Source organism: Ammodytes marinus (genome assembly GCF_949987685.1).
Source record: "Ammodytes marinus genome assembly, chromosome: 5".
In the NCBI taxonomy this organism is placed as follows: Eukaryota; Metazoa; Chordata; class Actinopteri; order Uranoscopiformes; family Ammodytidae; genus Ammodytes; species Ammodytes marinus.
The window spans coordinates 14466627-14494098 of NC_137234.1; the positions used below are offsets into that span (position 1 = coordinate 14466627).

A 27472-nucleotide genomic window follows, 5' to 3' on the forward strand; every position below is an offset into this window, starting at 1 on the left:
AATAATAATAATAATAATAATAATAATAATAATAATAATAATAACAGTAAACAGTGCTTTGTAAGCCCATTACTAGCCTAATAATAATAATAATAATAATAATAATAATAATTATTATTATTATTATTATTATTATTATTATTATTATTTTTATGTGATCTGTGCATCAGTTAGAGAGTATATTTTTAAACTCTGATTTGTCTTTGCAAGATGTTTAATTGTTTTATCCTACAAGTGTTTATGAGTTGATTAGCTGATGGCTGTTTTTATTCATGCTAATAATAATAATAATAATAATAATAATAATAATAATAATAATAATAATAATAATAATAATAATAATAATAATAATAATAATAATAATAATTATTATTATTATTATTATTATTATTATTATTATTATTATTATTATTATTAAATTATACATCGTGTATAATTTTGTTTTTTGTTCTTACTGTGTGTGAAGTTGTGTTGTCCAGCATTAAATTGTAAAAGCAGAGCAAATGGTTTCCTCACACCAACAAACGTTGTTCTGCTGTCACGGCTGTCATCAGTGACGTCAGCGACGTTTGTAATCAGTCACGTGAACCGCGCAGGTCTGGATAAAGCGCTGCTCGCGACTACTCGGTCTGGTCTGTTCGCATCAGTCAAACCCCATTGTGAATTTTTATTTTTGTATGCTAACAAATTTAGACAGAGGAAGATAAATACAAAGAGGGGGAAAACAGACGAAGCAAACACTGAGGAATAATATTCCTCATCAACAGACATCTGGCTTTTATTTCCTCGCAGGCTCGTATTCGAGAGATCATCTTTCAATCGCCCTGATTCTGATTTGTGAGTAGATTCTTCTTTTATTGAGAATAATAAAAAACGCACCCAGCCTCTATGAAGCTGTTTGTTTATGTTAGTTTTTATTTATTTTTACATGTTGAGATTGTGTGATCATTTATGCGAGGATCGCGTTCAAAACTGGGTCCTTTAAATGACTATTTAAAGGGGTTGGATGGTGGATTGGGACGGTGAACAGGTTATATAATTGCAATTTCGCGTCATGCACCGCAAAACTGATTTAATGCTTTATAGTGAACATCGCAAGCTATATTTTACAGAGCGCCTATTGGTTACAATGATATCATATGGAGGCTTATTTTCATTGCATCCCGTGTTGATGCTCCGTAAGATGGCTTCTACTGATGTGGGCATATGAGAAAACCCCTCCGTAGTATTATGGTCGCTGTGGTCAGTCCTGTTTTTAAAGGAGCATGTGCTGGCTTTGTGCTGACCCAAATATTGCCAGTGTACGGAATGCATGCGATGCTAGCACATCAACGTTTTTGTTTTTATTTGCAGCATCACCTTAAATTATTTTTTCTTTCTTCATATTTCTGCTCTATTTAACTGGGCGTGTGTTGTTTCCTCAGGCACGGTCCCCCCTGTCAAACACAAGGAATGCAAATGTCTGATGGGGGTGAGGGTTGTCTCTACATGTTTAAGAGGGAACAGATGCTGAGTGAAATGTTGTGGTGGTTCCCTCCCTGATAAGACTGCCCATCCTCCCTCTAATCCTCGCACAGCCTGAGACTGACAGTCCAGCAGCCACTGCCTCTGTCTCTCGGGCCATCATTACAACAACAGTGTGGTGCTCACAGCAAAAGTCAAAAGGCTTTGATCTCACATCACCAAATCCCAGTGTAGAGGATCGATAAGGTTTAATACCAGGATCCTGCATGACAATGTAGTGTGGAAACTTGCCTTGTAACCCAGGCATGGGTGTTGAATAATCAATTACGTTGTTTCAAATGAGAAAAGCGTCATTGTCTCTTCATAGTATTCCAGACAGCATTTTTAAATAGTGTCAGTGTTCAAGCTTCAAACAGAACTCGTTTTCAAAATGTGTAAGTTAGTTTGTCAAAACTGATTCTGTTGGCAATTCCATCTTTGAATACTGGTTCTGTGTGGTCAAGCACTGTTAAAATCCAAATATGTTTATAGATGTTAGTCAAGACTTCAAGGGTTCCCTACATAACTAAAAAAATAGGTTAAACAAGGGAACAGAGGGATCAAAAATACATGGAGACCTTTACATTAAATAAAAGGTGAAACCATTAAGGGCACATTGCAATATTTTAAAATTAAGCACCGCATCCAAAAGATACAGACTGTGACGTTGGGTGTTCTTAGACAGTGTGGGGGAATCTGAATGTGTGGCTCCCTTGGGGGGATATTTAAAAGTTGAGAATATTATGCCACAAGTGGTTAGCAAATTACCAACTATTTGTAATCTCTGTAAAGCTGACGGTTGGAGGTGACTCATAAAAACAATAGTGGATGTGAACAGGGAAGTTGGCTTCTTAGTTGGTAAGAAGAGGAAATCCGCAGTGTCCTTATTTGTGCTGCTCTTATGAAGAAAACTGTGGTCAATGAATCGATTGCAGTTTCTGGATAGCACGTGAGTCACTCAATTCCAGTCTTGAAAAAGGAGTGCCTGCAATAAGGGAGATGGTAAGAAGAAGGGTAAATATCAAGTCTATTTTTTATACAGAGGCCTTTTTGGCAATAAAGGAGGTCTTAAAGGATTTTTAGGAGACACGTCTGTACATTGATTGGCTGAATTGGGTTAAAAAAAACGTACTTTGTAATTATTACTGTGATGTCACAGTAAAAGACATCACAGTAATATTTACAAAGTAAGTTTTTTTTAACCCTATATTTCTCTTTCTGTGATGTCACGAGAAAGAGAAATATAGGGTTAAAAAAAACACTCTTTCTGCCTTTTCTCAGGCTAGGATGAACCGATTTCAATTTTTTTCGCACATTTATACTACATAGGATCTCAGAATTCAATACACCTTCATATTCAAACCGGTGAAGTAGGCCTTTAATGTAAAACTAAGTAATCTCACAAAAAACAGTGCTGGGACAAAAACTGTGGCCAGGCTTGTTCACTGGGGTTGAGCGTTTGAAAGTTTCCAGAATTATCAGGATATATCTATTTGATATAGATTCTCAGGCTGTTTCAGAGACTGTTATTTTTTGTACCAAATATATCTGTGGTTTATTTGACAAATACATTGTTAGTTCAAGCATTAAATAGAGACATTTGCACTGTTAATTTTAGTGTTCAGTTTTAATGTTGCTGCTATGGCGAGGATTAGATATTATTTTGGGCCTCTCCTTCCTGTTGAGGGGGAGGAATATAGACACAGTAGATGGTTGTAGTTGGAAATGGAGATTACATATATTTTTAATCCTGACCCTTCCAAGTATTGTGCGACACATCTGCCATGATGCCATCGGCTGTGTATTCAGCAGCATCCATGCAATACCTACTGAGATACACAGGTATTTTTGTACAGACTTACGTAAGTCTGTACAAAATTTGAAGAAGAGGTGGATCTGCTAAACAAAAAAATGTTGGCCTTTTATCTCTCTTTGAAAATCAATAATTGTGAATGCATCTAATACAGGAAAAAATAGTGTAATATGTCTTATTTTCTAGAGAACTGTGGGACATTTTAGGTTTTCCTATTAGTCATCTCTGCAAATTATATGACATCTTGAAATAGTCAGAATCCCATGGCACTTTGTGAATCAATTTTGAACAAACGATTTGTAACAAAAACAAATCCTGTCATTTTAAAGTTTTGCTGTGATGTATATACAGGTTTTTTTTGCCATTTACAAAATCAATTATTTAAGGAGATATTTTTTTAAAGTTAAGAACGTTCTGCTTTTTGGCATGCTGACTCATCAGATGTTCCCACAAGGCTCAACACTAGCATGAATAAAAACAGCCATCAGCTAATCAACTCATAAACACTTGTAGGATAAAAAAATTAAACATCTTGCAAAGACGAATCAGAGTTTAAAAATATACTCTCTAACTGATGCACAGATCACATAAAAAAATAATAATATTATAATATATTTGACTGAACTTGGTTGGTAAATTGTTTTGGATGGTATTTTGGTCTCTGGCTCTGAAATGAGCCAAATAACTAAACCCAGGTTTTCTCTGACTGACCAGTTACAGATGGCTGAATCATCCTCGCCCCTTATGGCGTGACGATGGTAATGCTGCAGTTTGCTTGCTACTGTAGATTATCTCCCTTTTTCCATGTTCTGTTGTAAGCGGCCAGTTTCTGGCCCTGAGCCTGTAAGCAGTGCTTAGCTTTCTATACCATCCCTCGGCCACACGGGGGTAAACGGCTCATGGGCCCATTTAGCTTTAAAACTATTGGAAGCCAAAGTTCTAAGTGGGTGAGATATGGTCACAGCTTCTAGCGTGCCATGGTTCCTAGCAGTGACACATCCAGAACTTCATATCCCAGTGGGGAATATAATAGGCGTCAGTTTATCAGTGTGCTAGTGTGAGTGTGGAGGAACTGTTGAGAGAGATAAAGCAGGCTTTTCAGTTGAAGCACAATAAGCTGGCCCAGCGCTGAGAGGGCTTCCAGTGCTTCCAGGGCTCCATGCTTTGTGATAAAGCTCAAACAAGCTGACTCACATGCGCTCCCTTTATTCTTTTCTTCTTGAGCTCAGAATTTATGTTTATGTCTGAATGTTACCACGCCAAAAGCTCCGTGAAAGCTTTTTAAAGTGCACCATCTCTTAATTTCCAAATGCTCAGTTTGAGTTCTGGTACTTTTCCTCTCCACACATTTCTTCTGTTTTTCTTATTTTTTTCTACAAAGGCATGTGTTTTATCATACATAATCTGACATGGCATACAGCAAGGTCATTGGTCTGAAGTATTCCCATGTTTCATGGTGAAATATGGCAGTCAGGAATGCATGCTAAACGCTTCCAGATGCTTGCATTATATTCTGTTATTTCTTCAATGTGGTTTGCATTTGTAATGTAGTTAATGTCTGTTTAACATGCTGTATGGTTATCTCTATTTCCATGTTTAATTTGTCAATTGGAGCAGCCAGACAATTAATAGAGTGTGCTCAGAGATAAATTATAAAGGAAAACACTGTTTTAGCCAGCCTCAGTCATGTTGTTTCCTGGTGACAAGAACCCATTTTCCAATAGTTTTTAAAGCTAGACTCCATCTAGCATTGCAATATGATTAAAATGCATAATGGAAGCTTTCCCTCTCTCTCTCCCCCACCCTCTCTCCCCCTCCTCACAGAGTGGGAATGGGAAATGATGGAGGATAAAGGGCCCCGTGTAGCCGACTACTTTGTGGTTGCCGGCCTGACCGACTCGCCCAAGCCTTTGGAGGAGGGGCTCCACTTTGATGATGCCTGTCCCAAGTCTGTGAAACACGAAGCCCCCATCACTGATGTTGCCGTGGTGATCCGCTCCCTGGGTGAAGAAGTACCTCCGGGTTTCATCTGTGTGGAGAGTACCCCCACGGGCCTCTCTGCAGAGCTCAATGGAGCCAGCCTCAGGGGCCCACAGATCTACATGTGCTTCAGGCGAGGCCGAGATAAGCCTCCACTGACAGATCTTGGGTAAGCAGTAATCCTCAGTCACTGACCCTTTACTCGGCCAGCGCCACTAATCACTTCTTGGCCTTGGGTCACTATAATCTCCTCTTAAACTTGTCCTCTGGTGTGGCATCTATTCAGTGAATATATTATGAAAACCTATAGAGTCAATTTTCATATGAAAAAAAAGTCCAACAATTCCTTGTATTTCAGGATTCTCTATGAGTGGAAAGAGAAGCTGAAGGCTGGATGTCACATCGTCCAGACCACGCCCTCAGGTCGCCCTGCCAACATCAGCGGCTCGTCGTCCCAACGCATCTACATCACCTACCGCCGCGCCACCAAGAGCCAGCCACACACTTCACTGGCCGTCACTGATGTCTGCATCATTATCCCCGGCAAGGGGGAGACTCCCCCACACACTTTCTGCAAGGTGGACAAGAACCTCAACAGCAGCATGGTGGGATACAGCTCTGACAACACATTTGATGTCAAACAAAAAATTGCAAATTTGGATGGATATGTGATGTTCTTTTGTCTTTTCTTGCGTTCCAGTGGGGATCCTCAGTCTACCTTTGTTACAAGAAGTCTCTGGCAAAAGCAAACACAATCGCATACAAAGCAGGTAAAGCTGTGCTCCGAAGAATGTGGGAAAATTTCAGTTTTATTCAGGTATTCTTGCCTTTAAATGAACATGAAATGGAGTTATGAAAACTGTGTTTGACTTTGTTGTGTGTATTTGTGGACAGGTCTGCTGTGTAGGTACCCAGAAGAGGACTACGAGTCCTTCCCACTGCCTGAGTCAGTGCCTATGTTCTGCCTGCCCATGGGAGCTACTGTCGAGTGCTGGCCAGCACACACCAAACATTCTCTGCCTGTTTTTTCTACATTTGTACTGACGGGGGCCTCTGGAGAAAAGGTCAAACCAACTACTTATAATAGTGTCGCCATTAACTTTCTCCTTTCTCATAAACCTTTTTATTTTTATATTTTATTAAATTTATTTAGTTTCACTTATTTATTTTTTCCTTTTGTGTCATGCAAACACAGTTCACAGGAACATGTGTACTGACTTTGCCAAAGGAAACCATTACTCCCATCAGAGTCCCGCTAGGTTTAATTAACATCATCATTAATGAAGCAGTTCCCCCGAAGTTGGCATCGTTTTTTTGCCCTTTAAAACTCAAATCATCTCTTAATTGTTTAATTTCAGCCAGCCTCTCCATCTGCATCTCTCCCTGTGTCTGTCTCTGCGCATTAGTATCCTTATCGATTAGTGTGTTGATGAACCGCGGTAGTAATTCCAGGGAATTCCAGACTATCTCGATCAACTCCTAATCTCTGACTGGAATAAAAAATGATCTAAAGGCTGCGTTTTGAATACTAAAAGGTTAGTCTTTGAGAGCAATGCAGCATGAAAGTTTTTTTGCAGCTCATCCTTTGAATAATGGATAGCTAATGCACCACTTGGGCTGGTGCATAAGTTTAAATGCAGAATGCCTCAGTGCGCACTCCTTCTTCTCTGCAACCTCTAAACTGTAGTCTCCTGGCACTTCATGCCTGGAATGGTTTGTTTATGTATTTCTGAGGAACAGCTTCAAAGGACTGATGATTATGATTAAGCTGATAGTAGTATAACGAATATTCTCTAGAGGAACTCCTTCAATATCTTACCTAAATACGTTCTTTCAAAGGACCTCTGACTACTTTGGTTTGTGTCTTTGTAAAGTCTTTGTGTGTGTGTGTGTGTGTGTGTGTGTGTGTGTGTGCCGTGTGCGCATACTTCTGCATGTATTGGATACTCTTTATGCTGATCGTCACGTTTATATAATGATCCTTTTTGCTTGCAGGTGTACGGAGCAGCCATCCAGTTCTATGAGCCTCACTCAGAGGAGGACCTGACAGAGCGTCAACGTTCACAGCTCGGCCTGCCAAGCTCTGATCTGGGACCTGATGGGACCAGGAGCGTTTACAGCAACAAGAGCATCTGTCTGCTCTCACACTGGCCTTTCTTCCAGTCCTTCAGGAGCTTTCTCACATTCCTCTACCGTTACTCCATCTCTGGACCACATGCCCTGCCTATTGAAAAGTTAGAAATATTTCATAGATTCACTCTCTCATGTAGAAGTCTATCCAGTCACTCTGGTTTAAAGATTTAGGTCATTTCTAAATTCTTCCCATGTAGCTTTATTAAGTGATCTTTTTTTTCTCACAGGCACATCTCACACTTCATGCAAACAGTGCCGTTCCCCTCTATTCAGAGACCACGCATCCTAGTGCAGGTGAGCTTTAAAATGTGAAATTTGATGCGTAAAGAAACATTGTCGTTCATGAGCTAAATCCTCCAAACACTGATGCTCTAATGCTCTAATGTCTTCCACAGCTGTCTCCACACGACAGCCTGATACTGAGCCAACCTGTATCCTCACCACTGCCTCTCAGGTAGGCGAACATCAGTAAAATGCAAACTTACACCACAAAGACATACTTGATGCCGTTTTGTTCTGGAACCATTTGATATATTTTGCTTGTGTTTGTGTGTGTTTTTTCTTCTGCTTTAGCGGGGGAAGCCTCTCCACATTACTACTGAATCTGGGCCCAAAGAACGCGGCCACTCTGCTGGTGCTGGCTGTCACAGAGCACAAGATCCTGGTTCACTCCCTGCGTCCAGCTGTACTCACCAGTGTTACGGAGGCCCTTGTGTCCGTAGGTCTTTTGTTATTTTCTTTGCGACCACCCACTTTTCCTGCTAATAACACTTATTAATATGATTATAAGCTCAATGGTTGATGAGGTAAGCGGCAGAGCTGGTGCGTCAACGAATTACAGATAATTACATCAAATAATTATGGTGTTATGGATGTTCAAAAAGGATTACCTTTAAAGAAAAAACTGTCTCATAGAAATGTGCATATGAAGTCCTCGAAGAGAGCTGGAAATAATAAAGATTACTGGCTGATGTGCTGTTTAAATCTTCTGGAATCATTCTTCTGTGCGGTGTATGTGTAGATCATACTGATGGAAATGTCTTCTCACTTTCAGATGATCTTTCCCTTTCACTGGCCTTGCCCTTACATCCCCCTTTGCCCGCTGGCACTGGCCGGCGTGCTCAGTGCACCGTGCCCTTTCATCGTAGGTGTGGACTCCCGATACTTTGACCTTTACGTGCCCCCAACCGACATCAGCTGTGTGGATCTGGACACCAACACCATCTCCCAGTAAGCGACCGCTATCCGAACCGCTCTGTGATAAATGGCCGCCTTCAACTTTGATACACCCGGCCAAAACCCATCTTGTCATGGTTTCCTATTTAATAGGTCTGACGGTGAAAGTTCTTCCCAAGGTTATCATTATCAATCAGTCAGAGCCTCTTATGTAACGATAGGAGCTGGAATGTGAAATATTCCTAATATATACAAAAGTATATTTGAGTAATGCTGGTCTCCTACCTCAAATCAAAAGATCTTTTGCTGGAAGATTAAATTGTCAGTGCGGATTTAAGTGAATCCGTCTTACCCCCTATATCTTTTTGCAATGTTTCTCGACTGTCCTCCCCGTAATGAAAACCATGTGGTGTGCTTTCAGGAAAGACGACAAGAAGGCTTTGACATGGAAAATCCTGCCCAGGAGAGCGTGCAAACATCTTCTGAATAGCCTGAATAAGCTCTATCAGCAGCTCACTGAGGGTGAGTCCAGTCTGATGCTGTATCATTTCATGTGTTTTCATGAATAATTTAGTTAAGCTATTTGAGTCTGTTGAGTCAGCCCGTACAGTCCAGTTTACAGGAAAAGTCATTTGATGCTTACACTGTTATATAAAACCAACTTACGATGTTTATTGCATCCCAGGAGACGTTGTGGACAAAGTGTAATTTAGTCTTTATGATGTTCCCACTCCGGCCCCATCTACATTTGCTTAAATGATTGATTTGCGACAGAATTGCCTTTTTACCCCTTTCTCAACGTTCAGCATGTCAAGTGGCTGAACATATTAGGATCTATTATGGTGTGCCTGCCATAAAAAGAGCAATATCTTCCTCTATTACCATGGATTTCTGTCTTTGTGATGAAACATCTATGCAAAATGAATCCCTCCCCGAAGCTCTTTGATTGTGACGGACTAACATGTCTCTTTGATGTTTTCTGCTATCACCCTCCATTTTGGCTGAGCTGAAAAAACATTGATGTAATGTCAGGTTTTCTATTTTTGCCCAGTGAAACTAAAACATAAAATAGTTCTATAAATGGCAGTGTTTCTGGTACCTTTTGGTCATCCATTTTTTTAGAATAGAAATATTCCACAGGATGGAACCTACTGATGTTAATTCTCTGACTTTACTTTAGTAATTTTTCCTCATCAGTAAAAAAAAAAAAAACTTGATTATTACTAGATGGATTCCCATGAAATTTGTTAGACACAATCCATCGCCTCAGGATGAATTGTAATCTTTGGTGAGCTTTTAAATTTATATCGAGTGTCTACATCAGCTCAAACTTTTAACGGTTAATGACCAATTGCAAGCAACATACCTGTGTGTGCTATTGTTGCTCCAGTAATTACCAAGTGTTAGAATAAACTACAGAACCAAATTAAGGTGCTCAACATGGTAAACATTATACATAAGCTACTTATCATTAGCATTGCCTTTGTGAGCATGTTAGCTTTCTAAATTTAGCAATTAGACTCTTGGAGTTCATAGGGTATACATTGGCTTTATGCTGGTTGTTTTGCTTGTCACATTGTCACAAGAAAAAAATGGTATTCATTGTAGTATCTGCATTTTAGAAGGTAAAATAGTTTTTTGGTTAGCTAGTGGATAACTAGAATTCTAGTTTAAACAATTGTCCATCTGCCATGCAATTCTCTTCTTGTCCCTCTCTGAATATGTTGTGAGTAACTCTATCTGTGTTGCAGTTGTGTGGTTTTTGAAAAGCAATTATTTGTTGCCAAGTTAAACACTCTCAATAATCTACTGTTGTGTGCTCTCAGGTGGTCAGCTGAACCGTGAGGATGTGCAGATGGAGCACACAGTGACAGACAGTGAGCTGAATGGTGGCAAGAGCCTCCACACTCTGGAGCTGGAGATCCAGGAGGCCTTCCTGCGCTTCATGGCGGCCATCCTACGAGGTTACCGCTCCTACCTGCTGCCCATCACCCAAGCCCCCTCAGAGAAGACCACCGATGCCAGCTCCCTTTTCGACATTCAAGGTACACTTTGGTCTCAGTCTGTATTGCTATGTAATGTTCTGCAATAACAAAAACCTGCTGACAAGCCATTGTTCTCGTGCCTATACGTGATTCAGTACTTTAGTAGGTCAGATGTCTGAGTGCTGCTACATCAAACTTGCTTTTAATGAATCTGGTGATTTAGCTTAAGCCTCAGTGTAAATTAGGCTGGGATAGTAAGTCAGAGAAACCGTTGTGATTACTAGAACAATGTCCCTGCCCATCTGTGTGCTCTTATGCAAGCGGAGAACAACTTGTGTCTTTCGGCAGTATTAATTTCCTGTAAACGGTCTGAAACGTGTAATATATATATATATTTCCAGTCTCACAATCATATTTAAATGACTTCTTGTCATATTTGTTGTTGAATAATCTGTTTTGTTTCGTAGGCTTCCTGAAGAGCAGAGACCGCTCCCATCACAGGTTTTACTCCCTCATGACCAAGACTCAAATGTTCAGCCGTTTCATAGAGGAGTGCTCCTTTGTCAGTGATAAGGACGCCAGCCTGGCTTTCTTTGATGAGTGTGTTGACAAGGTGAGGTTTGCAGCTAATCCTTATTATGGATTGAATGTGTCAGAGACAATTTATCAGAAGAAAGGAAGTATTTTTTGCTGTGTAGGAACACATTCTCCAATAACAATATTTGGTATGGCCCAAGAAAAAAAACGAAGGCATTAATCACATGCTCTCCTCTCAATTAAGATGTCTCATTGGGGTCTTGGTTTAATTTGAAGGAGCTAATACACTACAGGAACTAATAGAAATAAATAAGTGTGTAATTAACTTCAACATCTCCCTTGAAATCTCCCTTGAGCCTTTTCTAATAGCATCAGCGCTACGCTTTTCTCACCACTAATGCCCACTGATGTTTTTAGTACTTTTTGTTGATGTTTTCCTCTTTTTCTTTTCTGATTTTCGTCCTTCTTCTATCTTTTCTGCTGCTCTGTTTTTCAACATGGCCCTGCACGCTAGCTATTTACCACTGGAAGCAAGGTAAGCCACTAGACTTTGTGTTGAAGTTGACTTCTTACCCACTTCCCCAGGCATTAGCATTAAGGTTCCTAAGGACCTTCACAGACTTGCTCTGCCCTGATAGGGACATGAGACCTGGTTTACTGTACCAAAGTCAGTGATGTTACCTACTGAGCTTTCTTCACTTCACAATCAAAGTCCTCAGTGTCGTAAATTGGTTGTCATGAAAATTTAGGTCCCACCGAGATTTTAACTGGGATCGCTGGACTCAGAGTCCAGAGTGCTAACCGTTACACCGTGGAACCATTGCCTCAGTTGTCAGTGGCTGTCAGCACAGTGTGCACTATCCTGAATCCAAACCGTCGAAGCCTTTTAGAAATATAATAAAGAAAGGTGGCGGTAATCTTTATTTGTGGAACTGCTACGAGTGTTATTCTGTCGGATGTGAACTAGTCCTGCATACGTTCTGTAACTGGTGGTGGTTTCTCATTTGGGGATATGACAGCTTTATGAATACAACCCGCCTGCACATGTTTTGAAACATGCAAAAAAGGACAAAAGATCCCCCTCCACTCACAAAAAAAAAAAAAAAAAACTCTTTGCTTGCAAACTTGTGCAATCAGGAAGTCACATTTACATCCTGCATGAACTCCTGTATCAGTGGTCATTGTGCTTATTATTGAGAAGTGGAAGCGTTGATTCACTCAGTTGCTGAGGTTGACAACAATCGTGTGATTGGGAAAGACCTGTTTGGGTGTAAGAGGAAGGGCAACAAGCGGAAAGACACTGAACGGAATCGAAATGAGGCCAAATAGGTCAGTGGGAGTCAAGTTGACTGAATCATCCACTTGACGGAGCGTAACAAACCTTGTAACGCAGTAGCACTGGGGAGCTTTTCAGCTGCTGCCATAATATTAATGTTTTCGTAAAGCTCATGTCTGAGATAAGCTGGTAATCGATTCAGATAAGCCAAGTGAATGTACATCGTTTGCAGCAGGCTTTTAATGATCCTAACATTGCCATGCAACACAAAGGAATGCTACTGCTGTTGTTTTCAGACACTGCATGAAGACAGTGGAGCTTTCTACACGTTTCTCCCTGCAGCAGTTCAGTGAGTCAGTTGTGAGCTGAAGGAAACGTGGCAGTCTAGTATCAAGCATTGTAACCAAAATGGTAGAGTTTAATGGCTTCATGTCCCTGGAGTATTACGACATCAATTTTGTCCAGGTCACTGCAGCCTGGATTCATTTAGTCTTGAGAGAATTCATAGGATCAAGCTCCTGCCTTGGCAGTGCCCTTAAGATAAATTGAGCATGGGGCACGGCCAAATTTATGATTTTAGATTAACTAATTACTGACATCTGTTTGTCCTCACTGACCCTCATGTCCGATCTAATCTGAGGGCTCATACAGTATCAGATCCCCGTGTGCCTCCAGGCAGCATTTGTGTCTATGGAATTGTGTTTATAGTAGTGGTGGGCCGTTATCGGCGTTAACGTGCTGCATTAACGCCAAACTCTTATCGGCGATAAAAAAAATATCGCCGTTAATCTCTTATTCCACCTCCTGTTCGGCTCAGGGCAGGGGAGATAATAATAGCCGGGGGCCGTTGTTGACACTTGAGGAGCCTTTATTCTCTCACACACCCGCCGCTCTCTCTCTCCATCACTTGCCCACGACACAATCGGGTATTGGAACGCAGGGTGGGTGTGTGTGGCCACCGGTCGCCACGTGACTATAAGTTTCCAAGTTTTAAACACTTCTATCTCTTCAACGTCACCGTACCCGAATCCTAAATATCCCCTTAGCAGACGCTATATTTCATCGGGGGGAAAACTTTGTTTTGCGCCACAGTTCAGCCGTAATGCTGCTGCACACACACACACACACACAGACACAGACACAGGCGCACACACACACGCTGCATGTCAGAGAGGGGCGCTACCAAAAAGACGAGAGGAGCGGTTGGAGCAGTTGGAGCGTTTAGAGACACATGCGTGCACATTTATTTACATAAAATCGCAATCGCAGTCATTTGTGCTGTTATGTAAAATGTTTCACTAAGGAAAATTACAGAAAAAGTAACGCACAGTGACTTTGATGAGTAACTTTAATCTGATTACTGGTTTGGAGATAGTAACGCGTTAGATTACTCGTTACTGAAAAAAGAGGTCCGATTCCGGTAACGCGTTACTAAGTAACATCTTGTTGAACATTATTTATTTTCATCACCAATTATCATAGTAGAACAGCTTCCTCAAGCAGATGAGCCCCTGGTCTGATGCGCCACCTGGCTTGAGAAACACGTTCTCAAAGACTTACTTTGAGTCATTATTTAGGAGCACACACATATTATGAATGAATTCAAATGAGCCATTTTAATCTAGATTAATCTAGATTAATTCCAAAATTAATCTAGATTAATCTAGATTAAAAAAATTAATCTATGCCCACCTCTAGTTTATAGCAAAGCTAAGAGCAGAGGGAAGTTCAATGATGAATGTGTGTGTGTCTCTTGAAAACCAGACGGACAGCGAACGGCCAGACGAAGCCAGACTGATCGAACTGGATGAATCCCACCGCAGTGAGCACACGGTCTACGTCAACCCTCCAGAGCTGCCTCCACTACCGCAGGGAGAAGAGCATCCACAGTGTTACAGGTACCACACTGCATATCAATCTTTGAAAATACAGATACAAGACAGCCTGTTTCTTTCTTTAACTCTGTATTTCAAAGACACACACTTTTAGAAAACTTCCCACTGACAGTGGGTGCGCTCAGTGCAGCTCCCAAAGGAGTGGCTTATCATCTATTGTTAAATAATTGGTCATAGCTTTGGGGCTTTTGTTATTATTTTTGAGCCTTTGGATTATCATGTCAGCGCTCAAGCTCAGAGCCAAACTATTGTGCATTTCACTTGGCTTTGGTATCTTTTACAGTTTAGGTCAGGGTATATGATTGTGTATATGTCTTGTCTACAGCTACTCTGGGTTCCCTGTGTTGAATGCTGAGCTGCTGGAGCCGCTGGACGGACCCAACACTCCATCAGCAGGCATGGCCTCACGCCACAGCAGTCCAGCCAGCCCTACAGCCATCTTTAGACGCTCGAAACAGGTCAGCAGTATGAGTAGTGACATTTTATATAGGGGAGAGTGGCCTAAGTTGTGCAACTTTTTACTCAAAGTGATTTTAAAGTGAGGCCTTGACAGTTATGTCTCCAACTCAAATATGTACATATATTTCAGGATGTTGTGCATCCCTGGCAATAAAAACTTTGGATCTGGAATAAACTGTTTAAGAAATATAGCTTTCGGAAAAAAAGTTGTCTTGTGGCACAACTTGCCCCCGGTGTGGTGTAAGTTGTGCCACAAGAGAGAATACCATCGGGTAAATTGTGCCATTGATATATATCTCATAAACTGTAATGCAAGACAAATCCATAAGACAATTACTTATTTAAGGTTTATTTAAAGTAAATAAAGTAAACATTTTACAAAGATTGAAGGTCAATTTTCTTAAACAAGGCCTAGCAGATCTAGGTGGTTTTGCCTGCAAAGCTCACAATGACAAAGTCACCATCATCATCTTTCTGGCCATCTGAACTCTCATCAGTGGTGTCGTTAAGTGGAATGGAGATGTCAGTCTCTTCTGAGCTACTGTAAACAATCACTTTCTTTTTGGTGACCAGCGTATACAGCCATGCCACTGGCACAACTCTCAGAAATGTACTTCGCACTAGTTGCTCCGTGTTTGTGACTGCCACCTGACAAATGTGATTCCCCCTCCATTTTTGCTTTTAAATCAAGGCTCAAAACCCATCTTTACACCCTGGTTTTTCCTCCCCATTAACTATCTTACCTCTGCACTACTATTTGTTTATATTTGTGGATGTATGGGCTTTATGTCTTTTATTTTTGTTATTGTTATTTTACCTTCATTGTTTATCTACTGAATGCACTATGTACAGCACTTAAATGTGATACCTGATGTTCTTAATGAATACACATTTAATGGCTGTGATCCTGTGGGAGCAGTAGTCATTTTCTTCAAGCTTCTATTCTGGTCTCATAACAAGGTTTATCCCAACTCCAGCCTCCTCCAGCACATAATGTTCCCAGCCCTGCATTTCTTTAATGACACTAATTAAACAGTGTGACAAGGTTCTCCTCCTTCAGCAGTCCCAGCACACTGGTTGCTCTTGATGTTAATTTCTAATTCCCAACAACAGCCCAATCAGACGCCCATCACCTTAATTACATGTTTGTATGAGTGGCTATAATGAAAATACTCTGCTTTAAACTGTGTACTGTTGTGTTGTAGCCGTTGTGTATTTTTTTTAGGTTAATTCACTTTTTGATTTTATACAGAATTTCAGAAGTGGAAATGTGATCATGCTTTGAAGCATTATCTTTTAAGTGCTTCCTTTTTATGCAAGCTGAAAGGATTTGCAGACAATATTTTTTTTAATGTCGTTATATTGTTATAACAGGATTATTAAAAATGTATCAATGGAACAAAAAAGGCAGTTTTCTCTAGATAATTATGGTGAACCAAAATAAAATGTTAAGTTATAAGAAAAAACATCAACCGTGTGTTATAACCGATTGATCATTGAGTTATTTCAAGATATACAATTGTTTTTGACTTTTAGATTTGTTTTGACTGGTAATCACACCATAACAGCATAAAAAAAAGTTTTTGCAAGCCCAACCGTTTTGGAATGCACTATGTACAGCACTTAAATGTGCTTTTATAAATATATTTTACTTACTTACTTACTTACTTATAACTCACATAGGCCCTTTGGCACAAATCACCCCAATCCCAGAATTTTGGATAATAGGCATGATGCAGCAGTTTAGGGCTGACATCGTGCTAACTATATAGACACAACGTGTAGCATACTAAAGCACTAAAACATGTGTCAAATGTTTTCAAACGTGTCTATAATTGTTCTGACACAATAATCAAAAAACCATGATCATGGAAATTCTACTTTGAAAGGCAAAAAACAGTTTTTTGAGCTTAAATGTGCTTATATCTTATTCCATGTTTCTCCCTTCTTGGTCACATTTCCAATTTCTTCTATGGTTTTCTAGAAACAAGGGATGGCACACTTCCCCAACCGCACAACTTAGGCCACTCTCCCCTACAGTATTTCAATTTTTATGATTTTTACAGTGTTTTGTCTGTGGTTTAATTGTACACAAATGAAGGAAACAGGTATAAATGTGAATGCAAAATGAAAATCTGGTTGCTTGAGCATGATGAATCATATCTAAATTATCTTTTTAATTTATTTATTTTTACCTCAGGAGATCAAATCAGCCCAAAAGATGGCCAAAACCCATTCGTCTATGCCTCAGATGTGGTCCAAGTGTCTGCTGCGCCACTGCTACGGCCTGTGGTTCATCTGCCTACCTGGGTTTGTCGGCACCTCGCACTCTAAGGTGCGGGCTCTGCGCACAGCTTACGACGTGCTGAGGAAGATGCAGGACAAGAAGTTACAGGCTCCAGATGAGGTGGGAAAAAGTACAAGACAACCACACAACTGTACACATGCAGTTGAGGTGCACATTCTTAATCTTTAAATCCTGGTGTTTTCTTTCCAAGGTGTGTTACCGTGTGTTGCTGCAGCTGTGTGGGCAGTACAGCCAGCCAGTCCTGGCTGTCAGGGTGTTGTTTGAGATGAAGAAAGCTGGAGTTCAACCCAATGCCATCACCTATGGGTACTACAACAAGGTACATGCTTTTACATACTGTAGATACACAGAGTGCAATAAACAAGCTAGTTTAGGTAAAGTTTGAAATCGTATGATCATACTCTACATGTTCACTACTTTAGGCCGTGTTGGAGAGCACCTGGCCCTCCACCACCAGAGGAGGGTACTTTTTGTGGGGAAAGCTGAGGAACGTGGTCCTAGGTGTGTTCCAGTTCAAACAAGCAGGGAGAAAACAACCGACATCTCACAGAGATCCTCAGCTTTCAGGTACGATGATCAATGTATTGACCCTACATTCCTACCAATATCTGATGTCTGGCTGATAACCACACTGATATGTTTCATCTTATAAGCAATTCTTCTAAAAACATCTGGTAAAATATCTATTTTTTTTGTCATGTATCGTCTAGCAAGTTAATCTTAAAAAGTTGACCTGCGCAGATACTCACTTACTCAGTCAGTAAGGGAATGTTTTTTAAGTTGAAGTTTCTAGTTCAGTCATCATTTATGTTTTCAGAACATTAATTTAAATGTATTCATTTTAAACTGCCAAGTCATATTTCACAAGGATTACAGCCATAATTAATGAGAAAATGCTTTTATACACGATGGAATCATCCACATATAAAATTACTGATTTATCAGCCATATCAGCCATAACAAGTATATCAAGCACTCCCAAATCAACTGTGTCTAGATGCTAAAAACACACATGGTAGTCATTGTTTCAAACCCTAACGCCAATTCGAACTTAAGTTGTTTTAGATTGCATTTTGATTGCACACAGATTTTGGAAATTAAATAGAAGATATTTCTTATTTACCTGATGTTCTTAATGAATAAACATTTAATGGTTGTGATCCTGTGGGAGCAGTAGTCATTTTCTTCAAGCTTCTATTCTGGTCTCATAACAAGGTTTATCCCAACTCCAGCCTCCTCCAGCACATAATGTTCCCAGCCCTGCATTTCTTTAATGACACTAATTAAACAGTGTGACAAGGTTCTCCTCCTTCAGCAGTCCCAGCACACAGGTTGCTCTTGATGTTAATCCCTAATTCCCAACAACAGCCCATTCAAACGCCCATCACCTTAATTACATGTTTGTATGAGTGGCTATAATGAAAATACTCTGCTTTAAACTGTGTACTGTTGTGTTGTAGCTGTTGTGTATTTTTTTTAGGTTAATTCACTTTTTGATTTTATACAGCATTTCAGAAGTGGAAATGTGATCATGCTTTGAAGCATTATCCTTTAAGTGCTTCCTTTTTATGCAAGCTGAAAGGATTTGCAGACAATAATTTTTTTAATGTCGTTATATTGTTATAACAGGATTATTAAAAATGTATCAATGGAACAAAAAAGGCAGTTTTCTCTAGATAATTATGGTGAACCAAAATAAAATGTTAAGTTATAAGAAAAAACATCAACCGTGTGTTATAACCGATTGATCATTGAGTTATTTCAAGATATACAATTGTTTTTGACTTTTAGATTTGTTTTGACTGGTAATCACACCATAACAGCATAAAAAAAAGTTTTTGCAAGCCCAACCGTTTTGGCTTCAATAATGTTGCACCCTTTTGAGTTCAAAATAAGACCAAAAAGTTAAACAATGACTCTCTTGGCATCCTTTAATGTTGAGCCTGCTACCTGGCATTTTAAGCATTCCTGCATTTTTGCAGTTTGTTTATACAATGCTTTAATACCAACTGTGCTCTGTTCCGTTAGAATCCTGTCGGTCTTTTGTTTCAACATCTCATCCTTTCCATTTTCTGTTATCTCCCTTCAGACGGCAGTGATCTTGACACAGTCAGCCATGGCAGTCTGGACAGTGCTAATGACTCTGCTGAGCGCATCTCCATTGACACTGACTTCACTAAAATGGATGATGATGGATTTAGTACAGGTGGGTAGCCAAAGCTCTGCGTCTTTCTTCTTCAAACCCTTTCACTCTCATTCTTTAATTGTGTAACTGCTATTCGTCACATCTCTTTTAATTTGAATTTAATTTGATAGAATTTACCACCTTAAAAGTGGCCAAACCACATGATTCATAAACTGTGACTTTGAATAGTTCAATGTTTTGACGTCATTGTACTCCACACATTCTGCTTTCTGTCAATCATCTCACCCCCACAGAAAGTAACAATTCTCCAGAACAAAGAAATGCTTCAAAACCTTTGTAAAATTATGTCAAATGTATTAACAGCTGGTTCCTTTTGCCTTACATGCTTAAAGTGATTTATAAGCAGGCTGAAACTCTACACTAACAATATCATGGATTTAAATCTGGCTCACAACTTGTCTCATCTTTCTCATCCTTAAGTGGAATAGTTGGATAAAGCAGCAATTTTGTGAGAATAAATTGAATCCCGGTAGAGGGAGGTTTGTATATTCTGCATTTCGACCTTGTGAATATGATGCAAGTTTTGAAAGACTCTACTCCTCCCCTGCTGCTCCTGCTTTTCTATTCTTGGAGTTTTGTGTGCGCTGCTGAGCTGCAGGGAAAGTCATCCATGGAAACTCAATACCTGGTTTTTCATTATCTCAACTCTGTTAAAAAAAAGAAAAGAAAAAAATGAAACTAAGCAGGGTGACAAAATAAAATCCCTGTTCTGTTCTCCCGAAGAGTAACAGCGTTTATCTGTTTCAGGTGGACAGTCAGACCAAGGCTATGATTCCCTTTCCAAAGAGGAGGAGAGGATGGGCAGCAGAGAGGGTGACAACACACCACTGGTGGAAGACAAAGCACCCAGGCGGTCCAGTGAGTTATAGATCAGCTTCTTCCTCTAAACTTTGACACTTAGTTGCTATTACTGCCGCAGTAAATCACTGCTTACTTGCAGCAAATTGAACACTCGCTCTTCAAAATCCTCCCATCGCAGCGTGGGTGTACTACTGCACTGTGTTCCCTATCCGCCCATTTGCTGTTATATTTAGATGTTTTTAAGCATTGATCTTGCTGGATGAATGTTTTATTTGAGCGGGTGAATGCCTGCATGACAGGATTTGTCTTACTTTGAATTATTAAATTTTTCGGGATAGAATTCAAGACAGCCATATTTTAGGATTACCTGCGGGTAATCCTTACAGCTGCCAGTTTCACCTTCTCCACCCCTTTTGCAACATCTTTATGTTGGCAAAAACAGCAGCAATTCAGCAACCTCTGAGCATTTATACATACATAAATAAATCCTTCATTCAAATAAACCCTGTGCTATACCCAACACATTTTTTGGTTGCAATGATTAAATACTGTTTATGATAGATTGGTCAAATGCACCAAAACGTCTTCGTCTTCCTAATCATTTGTTGTCATTTGAATCTCCAGCACCTGAGATCGAGGTTCCAATCAGCAGCATCTCTCCTTCTACTAGAGGCTGCAAATCATCAGATATCAGTGCAGGTAAGTTTTTATTTACAACAACAAAGTCAAGAAGCCATTTTTGGTTGTTTATTTAGAATATCAGTCTTACGGAATTGGAGCTGAATGTCTTGACACTTACATTTTTTTTGTCACAGCTAATGGCAACAAACTGGCTTCAAGTTCATCCAGTGACAACATTCTGTGCGGTGATCTGCCAAAGACAGAGAGGCCAAAATCTCTGGACTTGTCTGGTGGGCAAGGAAGTCTGAGGCTCACCGTCCCTCACCTTGGCTCAACAAAGCAGCATCATGTAGCCGCTGACAGACTGCACGGGGTGGAAGAAGAGGAGACAGAGAGCAACCAACAGAAAGCTCTGGTGGAGAGAAGTGTCAGCTGCAGCAGTGCAGTGCAGAGGCCAGGTGTGTCCATAGAGAGGAGCGTCAGCTGCAGTGGTGCTGCCGGGACTGTGAGGAGAACAGACATTGAGAGTGGCTTTGATCCCCTGTCACTGATCGCTTCGGACAAGGAGGCACAAGAACAGTGTGATCAGGAGAGCAGCAGCAGCAGCACGCCCACAGTGCGCCGCGACCTGGCCGAAGAGATCGAGATGTACATGAGTAACGCCAACAGCCCTTTGAGCAGCCGTGCAGCCAGTATGGACCTGCAGAATCCCTCCAGCCCTTCCTTTCGCCCCTCCTCGTCTCCTGCCGCCTCCCCGCGACCCCCCACCCTGCTCCGATCCAACACACACCTCCCGCTGCCCGTCCAATCTAAAGAGAGGCTGAGGCATTCACCGTCTCTCCCTCTGGGAATGTGTAGCAAAGACAGGGAGAGGCCTACCTCCCTGGTGTCACCCTCGTCCCCTACTCCCTCCTCCTCCTCCACTTTCTCCATGGACTCACTGTTCACTCCGACTCTGGACATCTTCAAGAGCAGCGTCCTGTCGGCAGGGAAGGGCGTGGCTGAGAAGGCCAGCCGCCTGTACTCTCGCCTGTCCTCCCAGACTTCGTTAACGCAGGTTGGTAGCGCAGCGTTTCCCACACATAACAAAGGCCTCGTTTCCACTGAGCAGGGAAGTTACGTAACTATCATGAGATCGTAGCGGCGGGACACAGTATGGACTCTTCACTCTTGCCGAAGTCATTACACTCAGTGGTTTATCTGTCACACGTAAATAATTCTTTCGACCAATCAATGGACTGCAGTGTGTAGCTCCACCCTTTTGGAACCCTTTGGGATGGCTTGTTACCCCAATGAAAGGTTCCAAGAAAAAGTTGCGGCTCGGCTCGCTTATATTAGGACCTTTCCCAACTTTTGAAAGTGGAAATGCAAATAAAAGCATGCCGAGCCAACTGAACTGAACCGCACCGCTCAGTTGAAACGAGGCTTATTATTCTCCATGTAACTGTTGGTAAAACAAACAGCCCCCACAATGAATCTTTTCTCTTCCTCTCCTGCAGGAATCAAACTGTGACCGGATCAGTGTCTCTTCACTGGCCTCGGGAGATGCTGACTGCTCGTCACTACTCGACAATGACTCTTGTCTGGACCCCGATGGCTTCACCTCCCCCCAACACAGCAGCCTGTCACGACTCAGGAGGAGCCCTGTCGTGGGTCACACCAACCTGGGCAGCCCCAGCACCCCAAACAGAGTGTTCAGACACAGCTCCTTCTCTGGTTCGTGCTTTAATCAGTCTGCATTACAAATACTGTTGGAATAAAGCCACTAGTTTAATTTATACGTTCATATGTGGAATCTTGTAATGTTTTAGGCAAACAGCACATTTATTTAAAGTAGTCTGCTGTCTTTGTGAAAAGCATCTCCGATGAGAAAAGTTCAAAGCTTACAACTGTGCTTATTAAGTCGCTGTTTTGACTGCGGTATTAAGCCCTTCCCTAACAGAACACTTCTTGGCCATCTAAATTTAGAGTAAGAGAAAAACACAGTAATGCAGAGTGTCGGCTGTGTTGTTTTGTGTGAAACTAGGCCAGCAGGCATGAGGGCTGAATAAGTGTGTAGGCTCCTCTTCACTCAGCCACAGGCCCTATGCTAAACACAAACATAATTTGAACAGGTAAAAATGCATGTCACTCACATGCACACTCCCAGGCCCACCATTGTGAAACACAGATTCAATTTAGGTCACTGCTCATAATTAAACACGTCCGCTGATTGTACACTTTGTTTCTTTTTTTTTCCACTTTGGACTTTTCTAATCCAAATATGTATAGATGTTAAATCTTGGCTTTGTCCAGTGTGTCTAATTATAAAATCCTCCATTGTATCCAGGTGGTTTGGTACCTCCCCCTAAGACACCTCACACTCCAGATTCTTCCCCCGACAACAACCGTTTCCAACCCACTCCCAATTACACCATAGAGGTAAGTTACTGACATATACGACTGGTCTGTGAGTAATCATGATTAAGTGTTACACTGTTTTCTGATATCTCTCTCATCCTGCTGCTTTTCTGTCACAGGTGCAGATGTCCAGCTGTTCACTTTGTAAGACGTGTGACTGTCTGGTGTATGATGAGGAGATCATGGCTGGCTGGACGGCCAACGACTCAAACCTCAACAGCTCTTGTCCCTTCTGCGGCACAGCCTTCCTGCCTTTCCTCAATGTGGAGATCAAAGACCTGAGGCCACAGACCAGGTAAATGCCCCATTTTTACTGAGTCCAACAAAAAGTCCATATCATCACAAAGTACACAGCTGCTTTGAATAATTCATCAGCTTTAATGTTCTTTCATCTGTCTATTTTTAAAAGTGTCTTACTAAAGCTGTCTGGCACACACACACACACACACACACACACACACACACACAACATCTTTTATCCCTGTGGCCATCCCTTTTAAACAGATCCACTCTGTCTCCCTTCAGGCCTTCTAGGGAAACTAATCCTGTTATAGAGGAGGACACGTCGGCGTCACCCAATTCTGATGCTGAAATGTCTCCGGAAGATTGTACAGCTGAGTCATCTGCAGCTCCCACGCAGAAGCAGGAGAAGCAGGAGAGCAGTGGGAGTGCTCCAGCTCTACCCCTAGCCCCAACCCCTACCCCAACCCGGTTCCCAACGGCTGCTCCAGTGACGGTGCCATATCTGAGCCCTCTGGTCCTGTGGAAGGAGCTGGAGAGCCTGCTGGTGAATGAAGGCGACCAGGCCATCTCCTCCCCGAGTATTGTCGACCAGCACCCCATCGTCTTCTGGAACCTTGTGTGGTTCTTCAGGAGGATGGAGCTGCCGAGCAACTTGCCGGCTCTTATCCTGGCCTCCCAGCACTGTAGCCATGGAGACCAGGTGAACATTGATCCGTTATATAGACATAAAGCCATCTTTTTTATCAACGTTATTTTAAAGGAATAGCGTGACATTTTGTGAAATACACTCTCACTTTCTTGCGATGAGTTACATGAGAATGTTGATACCACCCCCATATCTTTACGAAGGTACCATTAGCAGTTGGTTAGCTTAGCTAAGCACAAAGACTTGAAAAGAGGAAGACACTTAGCCTGGGTCTGTCCAAAGTAGGGTTATATTCCGAAGCTTTCCCCTCTGAAGCTTACTAATCAACACATTTTCTGTCATCTTTTCAATCTGTACAAAAACCGCACGGAAAGACAAATTGTTGTTTTATTGGTTATTGTGCACCATAAAACTTTTTTGAGAGTGGAGGTAGTGAGACAGGGTGGTATTGGTCTTCTCATGTGACTCCTTCTGCAATAAAAGCAACTACTTTGGTGACTCCTAGTGGTAGTTAAAATTAAGACACTGTAAAAGCAGTAGATAATACACATTTTCATTGTGAAAATGTTTTTCAAATACAAGCTCAACATTTTTATAAAGGCAACAACATTACAATTACTACCCATTAGGGCTGTAACACACAGAGTAAGGGATTCATCTTCTATACGTTTTATCACTTGCAGACTCCTCAGAGCGTTTCATCTGAGGACAGTAAGCAGGTGCTAGTGAGGATTATGTGGGACAACCTGAAGTTGCACCAAGACAAAGTTCAACCCTGCTACGTCCTGTGGAACACACATTGTGAGTTGTTAAACTGTTACTTGATCAGACTGAGGTCTAATATGTATCAAAATGTGAAAACTATTTTTCAGGTAACGCAAGTTTCATCAAGGTCAGATATTTGCATGTAAATTAAATAATGCAAAAGAAGTAAGTAGAGAACCATGCATAATTTAGTTCAGGACTCAGATCAGTCATGCTGCCCTTATCAGTGCAGAACATTCAGAGTTGACTTTGAGATGAATGAGACTTTGATCAGGGTGACTTTTTCTTTCCACTTTGTTTGCAGGTGCAAACTCTCTGGTTCGCTCAGGGCTGTGTGAAGAAGGCCAGCTCTTCACTGTGGAGCTACTGCAGGGTTTTGTGAGGAGCATTAAGAAGGGCGACGTCTATCATTCAATGAGCCAGATCATCCAGCTGCTTGGGCCGGAGCTGGGTTTTAAAAGACAAAGGTGAGGAGATAAAGATTTTAGTGTAAAGCCATGTGTGAAAGATGATATGAAAGATGAAAGACTTATTGTTTTATTTCTATTTTCTTCTTTCAAAAAGGAGCCTGTACCGAGATTTGTTGTCCCTCGCTCTGGTGGCTTTGGGAAAACACAACATTAATATCAGTAAGTTCAAATGCATGATATCCTGTCTTTGGCCAGGGTAGTGGTTTGTCTGTTGTACGATGAAACGATTTGGTCCACTGAAAAATGGTCTATGGTATGGATTGCCATTAAATTTAGTTGAGGAGGAGAAATACTGCTGAAAGGCCTTGTGTCCGAAATGTGCTCTAAAAATAAACTTGCCTTGCCTTGCCTTGCTGACATTGTTGATCCCCAACTAATGATGATTAGTCAAGTTGAGAAAAGTCAAGTTGAGAAAAGTCTTACCGGTTTAACATCATCATGTTAGCAATGTCCTTGTGTGCCAACATGACATAAGCATTTAACTGACCGCTCTCCTGGGCACAGCCTCGCTAGAACTTCTTGCTTTGTCGAATACATGCTCAAGGGTAATGGATAAAATGCATTAAATACAATGCAAATGTGCTGACCCTGACACATATAACGTCCACATTATGAACCAATCATTATTTAATTACAGATGCTTTCGACCGGGAGTACAAGTTGGCATACGATCGCCTCACCCCCAACCAGGTTAAACTGACACACAACTGCGACCGGCCCCCTGGAGCAGGGGTCATGGAGTGCAGGAAGACTTTTGGGGAGCTGAGTCTGTGAACTACTTCTCATCTTTGGTCCCTTCATGTGTGTCCTTCAACCGTAGTCACTGTAGCTGTTTTTTTTTTGTTTTTTGGACTGCTCCTCAGACTCAGGACCAGCTCACCTGACTGGAGCGCAGAGCTCGGAAGCACAATTGGAAAATGACACTTAATGTAAAGCAACTGCCATGAGTTCCTAGTGTACTGTTAGAGCTGAAAGGCCTGTGTATGTAAATATTTAGAAAAACCCACCGTATTTTCAGTATAAGTATAGTAAAATGTTTGTACAGTTATTATACGGTTTATTTTATGAATTTGTTTCCTGTTAAAGCTGTGAGTAAGTAGGTAAAAAGTAAGTGTATGTTCACATTGTCGAAATCCTCCAGCGGTCCTGGTGACCTTGTTAAGACTGTTGTTGAGTGTGTGTTTGTATAATAAGTACTGGCTTTTAGACATTCATGTTTTTACAAAGCACTTTGGTCGAGATGAGCTCCTGCCATTCATTCTCCTTTACGTAACTCTGTGGCCCAGCAGCCTGCGCTTAAGTGACTTTTTATTTGGCAGCTGCAGGACTTACTTTACTGTCTAATATTTCAATGATATGCAGTTAAAGCAAAAGAAAGCAAAGAAAATCCCCCTGTACACCTGGCTCATATGCCTGCATACACTAAACAAGAGGGTGACATTAAAAGATTATGAAATATTATATTATTTCAGATTCAAAAAGGGAGTACTAAATTATGTATATGCACATTGTTCATTATTTTATTATTTATTTTGTACAACCTACCAAAAATACCCCAAAAGGGAATATTACGTTTATGATTTATTTACAGTTTTTTAAGCAATACCTTTTTTTAAAGTGAGGGATTGAATAATTTATGTATTATATGGGACCACTAGGGATATATTTCCTCAAACACAGTACAATCAAACTAACTGAAAATAAACGTTTTCCATTTAATCAACACAATTTGTTTTGATAAAGAATCTAATTTATTACCACAGTAATGGATCTATGATAATGTACAGAGTATATGATTCTAGTATTTTGTATATTCTCTTTTGATCTTCACTGTATGCTGTAGATGTCAGTTTTACAACAGTGCACTGTTTAATGTGACAGTTTTGAATCTCTTTGAACAGACAGAAGTGTGAGTTTCTTTGCACTGAACGTAATAAATGTAAAATGTATGAAGTTATAAACAACAGCTCTGACCTGCCTTCATTCAATATCACGTCCAACAATGAGTGTAATGGTTCACTGTGTTATGCATCGTCTCTTTCACTATTATCTGACAAAACCTGCCTGGAAATGATGCAGCTCCACAGCTTTTTACTAGACTTCACAACGAGAACTTATGATGCTGGATCAGACAAGGCTGTCTATCTGCACGAAATAAAACACCAATCTCACAGCATGAACATTTGCATTTTAATCACCTTGTAAATTGTGACAAACAAACAAAACACTGATGACCAAAACATAATTTGATGTCT

General features: G+C 40.9%; 1 protein-coding gene across 1 annotated transcript; it reads left to right on the forward strand.

Annotated features, from left to right (window-relative positions):
- Nucleotides 1-708: 708 nt before the first annotated feature.
- On the forward strand, nucleotides 709-27472 carry dennd4a (DENN/MADD domain containing 4A). Its single transcript, XM_080028620.1, has 31 exons — nucleotides 709-837; nucleotides 5141-5465; nucleotides 5655-5901; nucleotides 5997-6066; nucleotides 6191-6360; nucleotides 7292-7530; nucleotides 7657-7723; nucleotides 7825-7883; nucleotides 8003-8147; nucleotides 8484-8659; nucleotides 9027-9127; nucleotides 10432-10650; nucleotides 11058-11203; nucleotides 11642-11662; nucleotides 14168-14301; nucleotides 14624-14756; nucleotides 16958-17164; nucleotides 17256-17384; nucleotides 17488-17632; nucleotides 19155-19271; nucleotides 20019-20129; nucleotides 20697-20771; nucleotides 20888-21750; nucleotides 22193-22409; nucleotides 23023-23114; nucleotides 23213-23388; nucleotides 23619-24036; nucleotides 24666-24783; nucleotides 25052-25214; nucleotides 25312-25376; nucleotides 25855-27472. The coding sequence occupies exons 2-31, from the start codon at nucleotides 5155-5157 to the stop codon at nucleotides 25989-25991; spliced, it is 5271 nt and encodes a 1756-aa protein (XP_079884746.1). The 5' UTR covers nucleotides 709-837; nucleotides 5141-5154; the 3' UTR covers nucleotides 25992-27472.

Bases quoted from the DNA above. Each gene is read 5' to 3' on its own strand.
- dennd4a (XM_080028620.1), top strand. From the start codon at position 5,155: ATGATGGAGGATAAAGGGCCCCGTGTAGCCGACTACTTTGTGGTTGCC. The intron at 20,130-20,696 runs GTGAGTTATAGA...TTGAATCTCCAG, and splicing joins CAAAGCACCCAGGCGGTCCA to CACCTGAGATCGAGGTTCCA. The intron at 25,215-25,311 runs GTGAGGAGATAA...TCTTTCAAAAAG, and splicing joins CTGGGTTTTAAAAGACAAAG to GAGCCTGTACCGAGATTTGT.